Source organism: Cornus florida, unplaced genomic scaffold (genome assembly GCF_030987335.1).
Source record: "Cornus florida cultivar Cherokee Brave unplaced genomic scaffold, ASM3098733v1 CherokeeBrave_3.0.0_Hap2_Chr09, whole genome shotgun sequence".
NCBI lineage: Eukaryota > Viridiplantae > Streptophyta > Magnoliopsida > Cornales > Cornaceae > Cornus > Cornus florida.
This window is the reverse complement of record NW_026775579.1, coordinates 52556957-52568703: the sequence shown is the minus strand read 5'-3', so window position 1 is coordinate 52568703 and position 11747 is coordinate 52556957. Positions and strand designations below refer to the sequence as shown.

Here is an 11747-nt window from a genome sequence, read left to right as displayed (position 1 = left end):
GTAGGGCTGCAAATGAACCAAGCTATTCATGAACAGCTCGAGCTTGTTTGCTAAGCATACGAGCTGAGTTCAAGCTTCTCTTTGAGATTGAGCCAACAAGCCAAGCTCAAGCTCGACAACAGCTTTGACCAACTTGACTTCAAGCTGGAGTTTTATTATCGTTCTCAAACAGGCCAAAGCTCAACTCAACTTGTTTGCAACCCTACTTTTTAAGAAGTAAATATGCCAAGCATCTGATACACAGCTTTGTCCCCACCCCCACCCCCCCCCCCCCCCCCCCCCCCCCCCCTCCTTTCGTCTTCTTCTTCCAGAAATAAAACATAATGATAAATATAAAATGAGTAGCAGAGTAATAGATAATAAAGTTTCAGATAGATGTCCTTTGACCATAAGTGGTCTTCAGAATACCTAGGCAAAAGCGGAAAAATTAGAATGTCAATAAACAGTTAGGAAAGCAATATTTTAAAAGAAATTATAACCTCAGGGGATATAGCCCGATGAATAAGTCGTGCATTGTTATGAAGGAAATCCAAGGATTCTGCAATCTGAAGCAACCCATGCTTTACCTCCAACAATCCCATTTCCTGCAAAAGGAATTCCCTCAAGACACATTAGCGGATGAATTGTAAAGATCACCAATAATGCACATATTGGAGCCTCAAGATTTCTTACACATACTTATCTCTCTCAAAACATTATGCAGTTGTATAGATAAATGATACTGCACATACTGGAGCCCAAAAGATTACTTAGAAATACTTATACACTAACTCCAAAATGTACAGTGTGCACATGCAAACACGCACCCCTATGGGGTACTAGAGTAAATGTTAGGTAGGCCAAGGTAACTAAGCAAGTGTTTAGGGCATTCTAAATCCTTCTGACCCTTCTATTTCATTCTCTCACGATATATTTTGTTTTCCTTTAAAACTAAAAAATAGATAGATAGATAGAGAGAGAGAGAGAGAGAGAGAGAGAGAGAGATGGATAACTTCATGGGCATCAAAATGCTCGTAGATCTTATTTCTTTGCAAAGAAATAAATACGATCGCAATAATCAAAATATCCATTAGTTTCTTAAATCTAATCAGTCTACTCTAAACCGAATCTTATCCTATCCTCCTCAAATTGTTTCTCCTATGTCATACCCATAAAACTCATTTAAGCAAATTACTTCAAAAAACTTAATATGAAATTCATATTGCTTTTCAAGTCCTCCAACAAAATTAGGAGTAATGCATGTCCAATCAAAAGGCAACAACAGACTTAAAGTGCAAGGCCTCCAAAAATCAATGATCAGTAATCACTTGCCCAAAATGCTTAAACAATTACAAAATTAGCTAAATAATTTGTATCATGCTATCACACCCCCCTCAAAGACTAGTAGGTTGAAAACTTTAAAGTATCCAGTGATAACCTAAAAATCCAAAGCCCAACCATGGAGAAAACAAAAATATATCATAAGCTGAATCCAGTTTTCTCCATTCAATTCCAACATTTATTAATACCAAAAGTGCAATAAATTGATTAAAACCATAACAAGGGAACTTTAGAAACCCTAATGGATATCAGGGAGATAATAAGGCTTACGAAGATCAAAGAAATGAGGAATAACAAGATAACTATCAAAATTACTATCACAGAGTTGACATATTGACACATTTCAATAACTCAACTCCAATAGTATGTTCATCAAAGACACGCTACGGATTGTGCCTAACTGCAAACAGAAAGTTCCTAAAATCCTACTGTATCTTCTATCATTACCGCAAAACCAAATAAGAATTTTATTAATTACAGGGCATCATTGAAATTCAGTGGCATTTGGTAATTGAGATTCAGTGGCATTTGCTAATTACTTAATAAATGCAAACTCAAATTAGCAAATATTATAGTACATGAAATCATGCAAATTCAAGTGGGAATTCTCATTACACTCAAGTAGGCATCACTTAGTAAAGTATAAAACATGAAAAATTCAGATCAGCATTTACTTGTACAAAAAATCAAATCAGCATTCAACTGCATTACATAACACAATTCAAAGGGGAATTCACTAAGTAAAATATTAAATCATGCAACATTTAAAGCTGGAAGCCCTATTATCAAAGAAGAAAAAAGAAGATTCAGATGGGCATTTACTATATTACAAAAAAATGTTTTTTCCTGCAAGGTAAATTACACAAAATCATGCAAATTCAAATGGGTAATTCACCAAATTTATGATCCCATGTAAAATCAACATGGAAATCACTAAATTATATTAAAAAAATTATGCAAAATTTAAATAAGACAACACTAGAAAATGCAATTCAAAAAGATACGTCATCTTTACTTACCATTCCTTTCAGCTCCTTAGGCACGTTTGCCATATTATCCACATTTCCAAGCGCATTAGCAACCGACGCAAACAACGGCTCTGTCACCATAGCCATGGCATTCTTGTTCTCATCCAAACCCTGAACCACATGGACCACACCCGGGTGCCTCAACCGCACCAGCCTCGCTGCATCTGCCCGAATTATATCGAAAAACGAGTCCTCGGCCGCCTTGGTCAGCCCGGCTCGTTGCCGAGCCTCAGACAGAGCGCGCTTGTCGAGCACCCAGACGCAGACGGTGGGGTACTGCTGCGATAGACTGGATCCGCGAGACCTGGCGGAGTAGAGCTTCCACACGAGGCCAGGACCGGCCGAGCCGATCTGGTCGAGAAGGTCGTAGTCTTGGAGGGGTTTGGGTCCAGTGACTTCCTGTACGGTGGTGTGTACGGTCTTTTCTATTACCGCGGCGGTTTTGGCTAGGGCCTGGGTTAGGGTTTTCATGTTGAGAGACATGGCCGGAATTGTATGGAATTTTTCTAGGGTTTTGAAGGATGATGAGGGTGTGATGGCGATGCTGGTGGAGGAAGGTGAGACCGCTGGAGAGGAATTGAATTAGATCCCACCTCTCTCTCCCTCTCTGAATTCTCTCTCTCTACAGTCTATACACCTTCTCTCTCCTAACTGTGGAAATTGAATCAGATTCCACCCTCGTTGCTTTCTCTCTCCTCTCTCTACCTTGCCAATTTCTCCATTAGCTGTTGTTTTCTGTTGGTCTGTACATTTCTCTCTATTTTTTTTCTTAATTTTATTTAATTCCAAATAGTGACAGTCACAACTTGCACGGTCAGATTTGTAAATATCTTTCCAAAATACGGCTTTCATGTAAATTCTAAAAACATCGTGGTTTAAACATAAATAAAATAAAAAGGGTCCCAAACAATGCCATTCAGGCCTGAGTTTATCTTACTTCTCTTTCAATCGTGAAATCTCAAAGAGAGGGATAGAGAGAGAAGAAGGGGAAGCACAGTTCGGCGTGTATTATTACCAGGTTTTTTCTATTTTCTCTCTCTATTCTTCCCCATACTCAAATTGGGTTTTAATGTTTTTCTCTTTCTAGTTTCATTTTCTCTCTAATTCATCTTATTTATTCTTGTTGTATTGAAAGAAAATTTGTATATGCAAAGAGGGTGATTAATTTAATTCTTGATGGTTGAGGATTTGGATGAGTGATGAGAAATATGTTTTTCTCCACAATAATGGTTTTCTACTTCATAGAGACAGTGATGATGATAGTTGTTTTTTGAGGCTAAAGAAGCTGAATTTCTATGCCTTTGTGGCCAATCTCTTAATCTCTCTAAATTTGGTTGACCATTAATATTGGGTAATAATTGAATATTCTAGAATCTGAAAACCTAGTCCTTGGTTGGATTATCAATCCCCTTGCTCTGAAGCTAAATATGCCAGGATAGCAGTGAAGTTTGACCTTTTATTTTATTTTATTTTATGTTTTTAGAGAATTGAAAAACAGGAAATTATACATAAACTTGTTTGGTTGTTAGTTTTTGAAAGTCAGCTACAAAAGCCTGTTTTTAGAAAAATGGTATTTTTTAGATTTTTGAAAAAAAAAAAAAAATTCTATTTTCTAGGTTGTCAAGAACTGTTCTCTGAAAACTAAACTAAACAAAATTTTAGGACTGCGTGGTTTGTAATTTCGAAAACAGTTATCAAGAACTCAGAAAATAAAATACTATTATCAAAAAATAATCTTTTATATTTTATATTTCGACAGACATTTTTATAACTAAATTTTTAGAATATTCAATGTAAGCATAGTTTTTTTTGTAAATTTTTTTATTTTTAGTTTTCTAATAACAAAAAAACTGTTTCCATAGTTACAAACACCCTTAAATTCTCGAAGGTTTTCGGTATCTAATATATGATTGGCATTTCATTTGCAATCGATAAATATTAAAATTAGTCACAAGTGCCCATCATGTCAGGGCAAGCTTACATCAACAATATACTTTTCTTAATCTTGTGGGCATGGCTTCAAGTCTTCTTCTTTTTTTAGCTGAAGGAATAAAAAAAGGTAGAATAATCTACATCTTTAAGTCACATATGAACTTGGATATGGTATTTCAAGATTTTTTTTTCCTGAAGGAAAAATAAAAAGTAGAAAAATCTACATCTTTAATTGACATGCGAACTTGGAAATCATATTTACATTTGCCATACATGAAACCAACATTCTTATATTGTTTGTTTGAGGTTGGAGGTAGTGTTTATTGAACAATTTACTCACGTTCACTTATGGACAGGGTTTTCTTTGATGGATGCTAAGGGGAGACAAAATGGACCTGAAAATGTGGATGGTACACACAAAGACAATGTGAGTACCTCTGTTGAGATAAAAGTTTTGTTCTTTGCTCGGGCGAGAGATTTAACCGGCTTGACCGATATGCAATTAGGGGTGTCATCTGGTAGTACTGCCCGTGATTGCTTGAACAAGCTCATTGCAAGGTTTCCGAGCTTGAAAGAGATTTGCGAATGCATGGTCCTGGCTCTGAATGAAGAATACACATCTGAATCTGCAGTTGTTAAAGATGGAGATGAACTGGCCATCATACCTCCTATAAGTGGAGGCTAGATGTTTTGTTCTATAGATACTCCAAATATGCAGAGCTTCAAATGTAGTGTTATGGACTTATAGACTATGCCAAGCTCTGTAATGTGACGATCTCGTTTTCATGGTGATGAATACAAAGATAATGTATGGAATTTTCTGAGTTTCTGATACTGTCATGGATTAGGACCAATTGCTGAGGGTTTTTTTTTTTTTGGACATATTGAGATCATTTCTGGTGATGGCTCCATGTTTAACATAGCCTAGCAAGTGAATTCATTTACATTATAGGATTCTCTTAGTTATCAACATTTAGGTCAGCAGATCTTCTCTTTTTATCCTACACCTTAATCTTCATTTTCCTTGCTCTTTTCACTAGTTACATGTATGGTTGGTTTATACAAGGAAAAGTACTTCAATTGGACCACTTAGGAGAACCAGTGGGTTGTCAGCGGGAAGTTATCAGAGGGCAATAGTGAAATTTTACAAGTATATATATCAAAATGACAAAAATAATAGGGTATCTGTAATAGTGAAAAAAAAAAATTGACAGTGATACCACTTGAACTCGTTAGAGGTGAGGCGTCTGGTATGTTGGTTTACTTTAGTCTTGTTCAACACAATTATGTTAATATAAGTTTTTCATATTTGCAGAAGTTCAACCCAAAAATTGTAGAACATACATCATCAACAACACCTAATTTTGAATGGATATATTAAATGCCCTATCTTGTTCCCTGGTCAGGACAATAAATGAACCCGAGCCGGTCACAATTCAAATTTGACTCGATCAAAACTTAAGATGAGTAAAAGTAAACGAAACGTTTCGTTTCAGGAACATGTTCTTAAATATGTACTTGTAAACAGGTCCATTAAATGACATGAACTCTTATTAGAGATCATTTAGATTTATTTTCAATTTTACCCTTATTGGTCTTGGTTTCCAACTCAAGTTCGAGTTTGAGATTGAGCTCAAAATTGATTAAAAATAACTGACATCGAACACTAATATATAATCTTGAGCCAAACGAGCTGAACTCAAACTTCACGAGTAATGTTGGATTGGAACTAAACTAAACTTTAAGTCAACCAGTAACAATCAAGCTCAAACTCTAATAAAAGAGTTAGTCAATTCAAGTTTGATTTCAAATTCAAAATCAAACAGTTAAACTCGACCTACATTAGATTTGTTTGCAAATTTTTAAATTAATCGAGAATTTAATTGACTTGCAAACAATGTGAATCCAACAAGAATTATCTTGATTGATCATATAAGGAGTTGGAGGGTTCCACATTCATTAAGAATTCACAAGCCAATCAATTAAGTTGGCTTGCAAACAATGTGAATCCAACAAGAGCAAATATACTAATAAATCAAAAGTATCATTGAACATTTAAATTAAAAAATAAAAAACAACGACAGCCTGCCTCTCAAAACTGATAAATAGGAGGAGCTATAAACCAAAAATAAAATGTATGATACTAATATTTTTTTTTAAAGTTATATTCATACTATTTTTAGTTTGAACAAAATAAATTTAAATAGTTTGCTAGAATTGAATTTGAGTTTAGGTTCCAAACAAGTTCAAAAAAAAAAAAAAAAACGATAGAAAGAAAAAACTAGTTAAAACCCAACCATCTTTTATATAGATTTGACAGCGATTTGGTTCATTTGAGCAAATAATTTATATTTTTCTATCCAGCAAGATTGAAAAAATAAACAAATTGAGAGAGTGAAAAAGGAAAAACATATTATGTTTTTAAACACATAAAAATTATAGAATCGAATTTAATTAGAAAAGTTGAAAGAGTCCTTGTAGGTCGGTCCATTCCAGCAACTGTTGTATGTCGAGATTGAATAATAATAGAAGCAGCATGATATCTTATGCCCATTCTACGAACTCGTGCCAAAAACCACGTACTTGGTTAACATTGTCACAAGGCTAATTTCGCCATTTTCACCGGAGCTGATACTTTCTTTACATGGAAAATGAATATTTTATTTTACTAAAAGATGAGCTAATTCTATAAATCTATTTTTAAATTTTGATCATAAACTTTCAACCTATTTCAAAAAAATTTTTACACTTTAAAAAGTGATCACATTGTCCCAGTATCCGTATTCGTATCCGTATCCGTATCCGACCCCGTGAATCAGGCTGTGAAATGACAAGTTTGACCTTATTATTTAATATTAAATTTAAAACTTAATTTTTTAAAAATAAAATTACAAATATACCCTCTCTCTAAAACTCTCACTTCTGATTGATCAAACCAATGGGTGAGCTTGATGATGATTGAGAGAAGTTGAAGACCCAATACGAGGCCCACCAATGAAGACCCACACAAAAGCTTCATCACTGTGCTGGTCTTGTATTTGATGCGAGTTCTAAGTTCTCTGCTTTTATCTTTGTCTTCAATGATTTCTTGGAGTCTCTATAATTGAGCACAGGGCTTAAAATAACCATTTTTAATTTTTAATTTTTTTTTTTAATTTCAGTCTCAAAACAACTTCGTTTTAAGCAAGAAATTTAAATAGATAATGTAAATAAAATTAAGAGATTGCGGATTGGCTCACCAAGGCCAGAAAGGGAGGTCGCGAGCCCACTATGGGCCAATTTTGGCCCAATCTCACTAAAGCCATTTGCATCAGCCTCTCCAAATTTTGGCTCTCTAAAAACGCCACATCAACTTTTCCAAAAGCCACATCAATAATTCCAAGAGCCACATCAGCAGTTTCACTCTCCAGAAACATGCACTCTATCAGGCTTTCCGAATTTTCACTCTAAAAAAATAATAATAATAATAAATTAAAATTAATTAATTAATTATTTTTTAACTTTTCCTAAACGGCTATATTTGTAACGGCTATATTTAAAAAAAGTTTTTTTTAATTAATTTTTGGCCCAAATAAATAAGGATTACAAAATAAGGATTAAAAATAATGAATTGGAATAAGAAAATAAGGATTACAATTTAAAACAAAAAACAAAAAAAAAAAAAAATTAAGGAAAAAAAACAAAAGCTTTTTGAATTTTTTTTTGGCCCAAATAAATTTTTTTTTTAAGGATGACAAAATAAGGATTAAAAATAATGAATTGGAATAAGAAAATAAGGATTACAATTTAAAGCAAAAAAAAAAAACAAATAAAAACAAATTTTAAGAAAAAAAAAAACAAAAGCTTTTTGAATTTATTTTTGGCCCAAATAATTTTTTTTTTCGATAAATAGTGCCTAAATAATATATTTTTTATTTAATGAATTTTATTTTTTTTATTTTTTATTTCCTAAAAGGAGCTAAAAATAACCTATTTTTAGGTTTTTTTTTTAAAAAAAAATAAAAGCACCGTTTGGAGCACTGTGCATAAGTGGGATAATAAGACAAAATAGTGGCAACCCAAAACGGTACCGTTTTGGAGCAAGAAAAAATACAAAAAAAAAAAATTACAACAATTGCGGGCCAATTTGTTGATTACCGTGATCATTAATGGGCTCCATTTATTTTAGCTAGCCCGTTGGAGGGCCTATAGTGTTTTTGCTCGCTGGACTTGGGCTACAGCTATCCCCCTGGCGATGGCCTAAGCACGTGTTTGCACAATCTATATGGGGAGGGTTCTATTTTTTAATTTTTTTCACCTGAACGCCAATGAAAAAAAATAATAAAAAATTTTATTGAAGATTTCGATTTGACCAGGGACAAATTTTGAAGTCCGGGGGATTTCAATATGATTAAGGACCATTTTGAAGTCCGGGACTCCAGGCCCATCTTTATTTGTGCGGAGTGAATTGCTCGTTTGGCGGTAACTCTCTTCTCCGACGTTCACTACTGTAACTGTAATACAGTAAGTGGGTTTCTCAATCTTCTTGGACACACTTCTTTGCGGCGTCTTGTTTTGGTTGACCCAACTTCTTCGCAGCATTATTCACAGACTTCGAGTGCTGGTTTTCTCTTCTCAGGCTAATAAATCTTAAATCTCCTTTGTGCTTCTTTCTTTTTGTTTTCTCATTTTGTGATTACTTCATCAATCCCATGGAAGAAGAGTTGGTTTCTTTGTTTCCCAATTTCACTCTTCCAGAAGCAGAAACAGAACCCATCATTCTTACGGAAGAGGACATTCTCCCAGCTCACCAACAGTGTCGTATCAGTGTGTTTGGGAAAATCTGGTCAAACAAATACAGGTTTAAAGCTTCAAGAGTTCGGAGGGAGTTCGGGAAATTATGGGGCATCGAAGAATCGCTGGTGGTTTATCGTGTCGCTGGAGTTAACATCTTCCAGTTCATCATTCCAGATGATGAAGTTCGCGAAAGAGTCCTCTTCAACCGCCCTTGGCATTTCGACAAACACTTGGTGGTCATGAGAGCATGGACAGATGACGATTGTTCTATCTTTTTCAACAACTCCCATTTCACTCGGACACCCTTCTGGATACAGGTGTTGGATCTACCCATCACATTCCTCAATGAAGCTGCGGCGGGAAAAATTGCCGGCGAGGTGGGTTAGTGTTAGCAAGTCGAAATTCGAGACAAAGTGCTTCGTATTAGAATTGAGCTCGATATTACGAATCCGCTGAGAAGAGGTATACAACTTCTTGAGTCAGGTACAGAGCATACACTTTGGGCTCCTTTTCGGTACGAAAAGTTGGGCAGTTTTTGTTATATATGCGGTTGTGTTGGACACACACAATGGTCTTGTCCAGAGAGCTCGGAAATGGGGGTTAATCAGTACGGGCCTTGGCTTCGTGCTGCTGAGTCTTTGGAAGAAAAGGAAGAGAGAAAATGTGTGTATGAAGAAGAGTCAAAAAATTCAGAGTCGTCGCCGGCGACGTCTAATCCATTTCTAGGATGGAGCTCTCTTTACTGCCCAAGCCCAAAACACCTTTCATCATCTGGGTCTACTTCTGAGAACAAGGGAAGAAGGAAGAAGTTGAAGGGGAAGAGAGAGAAAGAAGGGGAAGCACAGGGCAGCATCTAATATTACCAGGTGTTTTTCTAAATTCTCTGTCTTTTCTTCTCCGTACTCAAATTGGTCTTAAATGTTTTTGTCTCTCTAATGTTTTGTTTCTCTTTTATTTATTTCTTGTTGTATTGAAAGAATATGTGTTTGTAATTCATAGACAGTGATCATAGTTGTTAATTGAGGCTAAAGAAGGTGAAATTCTTTGAATGTGAGGCCAATCTCTGTCTCATGGATTGGGCAAACTCCTCCAATTTCCACCCATTTTAGTGCAAAATTTAGTTGACCCATAAACCTTGGGCAATAATTTAATATTCTAGAATCTGAAAACCTAGTCCTAGTTTGGCTTATCAATCCCCTTGCTATGAAAGCTAAATTAACAGAAACTACACTGGATCTTAGCCAAAAGGCCGAAAAAGGTATCAGCCTTTTATCTCCCGAGGAGAGGTCAGGGTTCAAGTAGATATGTGGGTGGGAGTACCAACTAGGAAAAAAAAAAAAAAAAAAAAAGGAAGCCGAAATTTGCCATGTGAAGTGTAGTGCCTGTTTAATTCATTTTTTTAATTTTTTATAATGTTTTTATGTTTTTAGACAACCCAGAATCAGAAAATTATACAGAAAATTGTTTTGATTGTTAGGTTTTTGAAAATTATTTTATGAAAACTAGGTTAAAAAAAGAATATGGTTGCACCACAACACAAGCCTGCCTTTCTTCTCTTATTCTAAAGTCAACTACTTTCCTAATGCTTCCGTGGTGCACAAACCTTTGAAACTAAGGACCACCAGCCAACTCATTGGATTGTGGGATGACCCAAAAAGCATTCAAGGCCTATCTACTCAATCCACCAGTCCTGTCCTGCTACCTACATGGCCACAGGCTTTTAGTTGTTACTGCCCGTCTTCCCTAGAACAAACTGGGGGGGCGACGTGGGGATTCGGGAATCGGGATCCAACCATTGGGTAGCTGTACCGGCATTTCCTTAAGAGATAGTAGCATTTGCGTCAGATTCCCCTATCCATTGAGATACGCAGCTACACTGGAACAACAACAAAATCTCCGTTCCAAAGAGGAGATTCGGGATATATAGAGAAAGGCTTTCTTTGGCCTATGGACCTTCCAAGTCGTCAAGGCGGCGGCTCTTTATTTCACTGCTAACTCTTATCTCTTTCTCGATACTTTGAATAGCCTAATTTAGTATACATCAATGGATGAAACTTTACGGATGGATTGCCAAATTCCTACTGAACTGATAGATTCTCTTCCCACAGTTGGGCTGTTTTTAGAAAAATTGTCTTTTGTACGTTTTTGTGTCCGTCTCCATTAACAGGTTGTGCATCAACTCAGGAAGAATCAATTTGAGGCTTATTGATAATCCACGAGACAATTTCCTTTTGTAGTACCCTACACCCTACCCCATGGGAAGTGGAATCCCCGCTGTCTCCTTGAAAGAGAGATGTCCTGAATCATTAGAGATTCTATTATCTAAGTTCTCGAGAACTATTTTCTGAAAATTGAACTAAACAGACCCTTTTAAATTCTTGAAGGTTTTTGGTGTCTAATACATGACTATCATTTTATTTGCACATCCATAAATATATTAAAATTAATCACAAGTGCATATTATATTAGTGCAAGCTTACATCAACAATTACACTACTCTTGATTTTGCGGACATTACTTCAAGCATTTTTTTTTTTGAAGAAAAAAATGAAATAAAAGATAGAATAATCTACATCTTTAATTCACATATGAACTTGGATAACTTCACCATACATGAAACCAACGTTCTTATACATCGTTTGTTTGAGGTTGGAGGTAGGTTTATATTGAACATTTTACTCACTTCCACTA

General features: G+C 35.4%; 2 protein-coding genes across 3 annotated transcripts; one reads left to right on the top strand and one right to left on the bottom strand.

Moving 5' to 3' along the window:
- Nucleotides 1–431: 431 nt before the first annotated feature.
- On the bottom strand, nucleotides 432–3120 carry LOC132273927 (SCY1-like protein 2 A). Its single transcript, XM_059775035.1, has 2 exons — nucleotides 2340–3120; nucleotides 432–584 (listed from the first exon to the last, which is right to left on the bottom strand). Exons 1-2 carry the CDS (start codon nucleotides 2829–2831, stop codon nucleotides 447–449), a joined length of 630 nt encoding a protein of 209 aa, XP_059631018.1. The 5' UTR covers nucleotides 2832–3120; the 3' UTR covers nucleotides 432–446.
- A 130-nt stretch (nucleotides 3121–3250) lies between these two features.
- LOC132273928 (molybdopterin synthase sulfur carrier subunit) lies at nucleotides 3251–5114 on the top strand. 2 transcript variants are annotated; one of them, XM_059775037.1, is made up of 2 exons: nucleotides 3251–3361; nucleotides 4634–5114. In XM_059775037.1, the coding sequence occupies exon 2, from the start codon at nucleotides 4648–4650 to the stop codon at nucleotides 4963–4965; it is 318 nt and encodes a 105-aa protein (XP_059631020.1). In that variant the 5' UTR covers nucleotides 3251–3361; nucleotides 4634–4647; the 3' UTR covers nucleotides 4966–5114. The 2 variants fall into 2 exon arrangements, with proteins under 2 accessions (XP_059631020.1, XP_059631019.1); XM_059775036.1 differs by having other exon boundaries at nucleotides 3251–3366; nucleotides 4637–5114.
- The last annotated feature ends 6633 nt before the right edge of the window (nucleotides 5115–11747 follow it).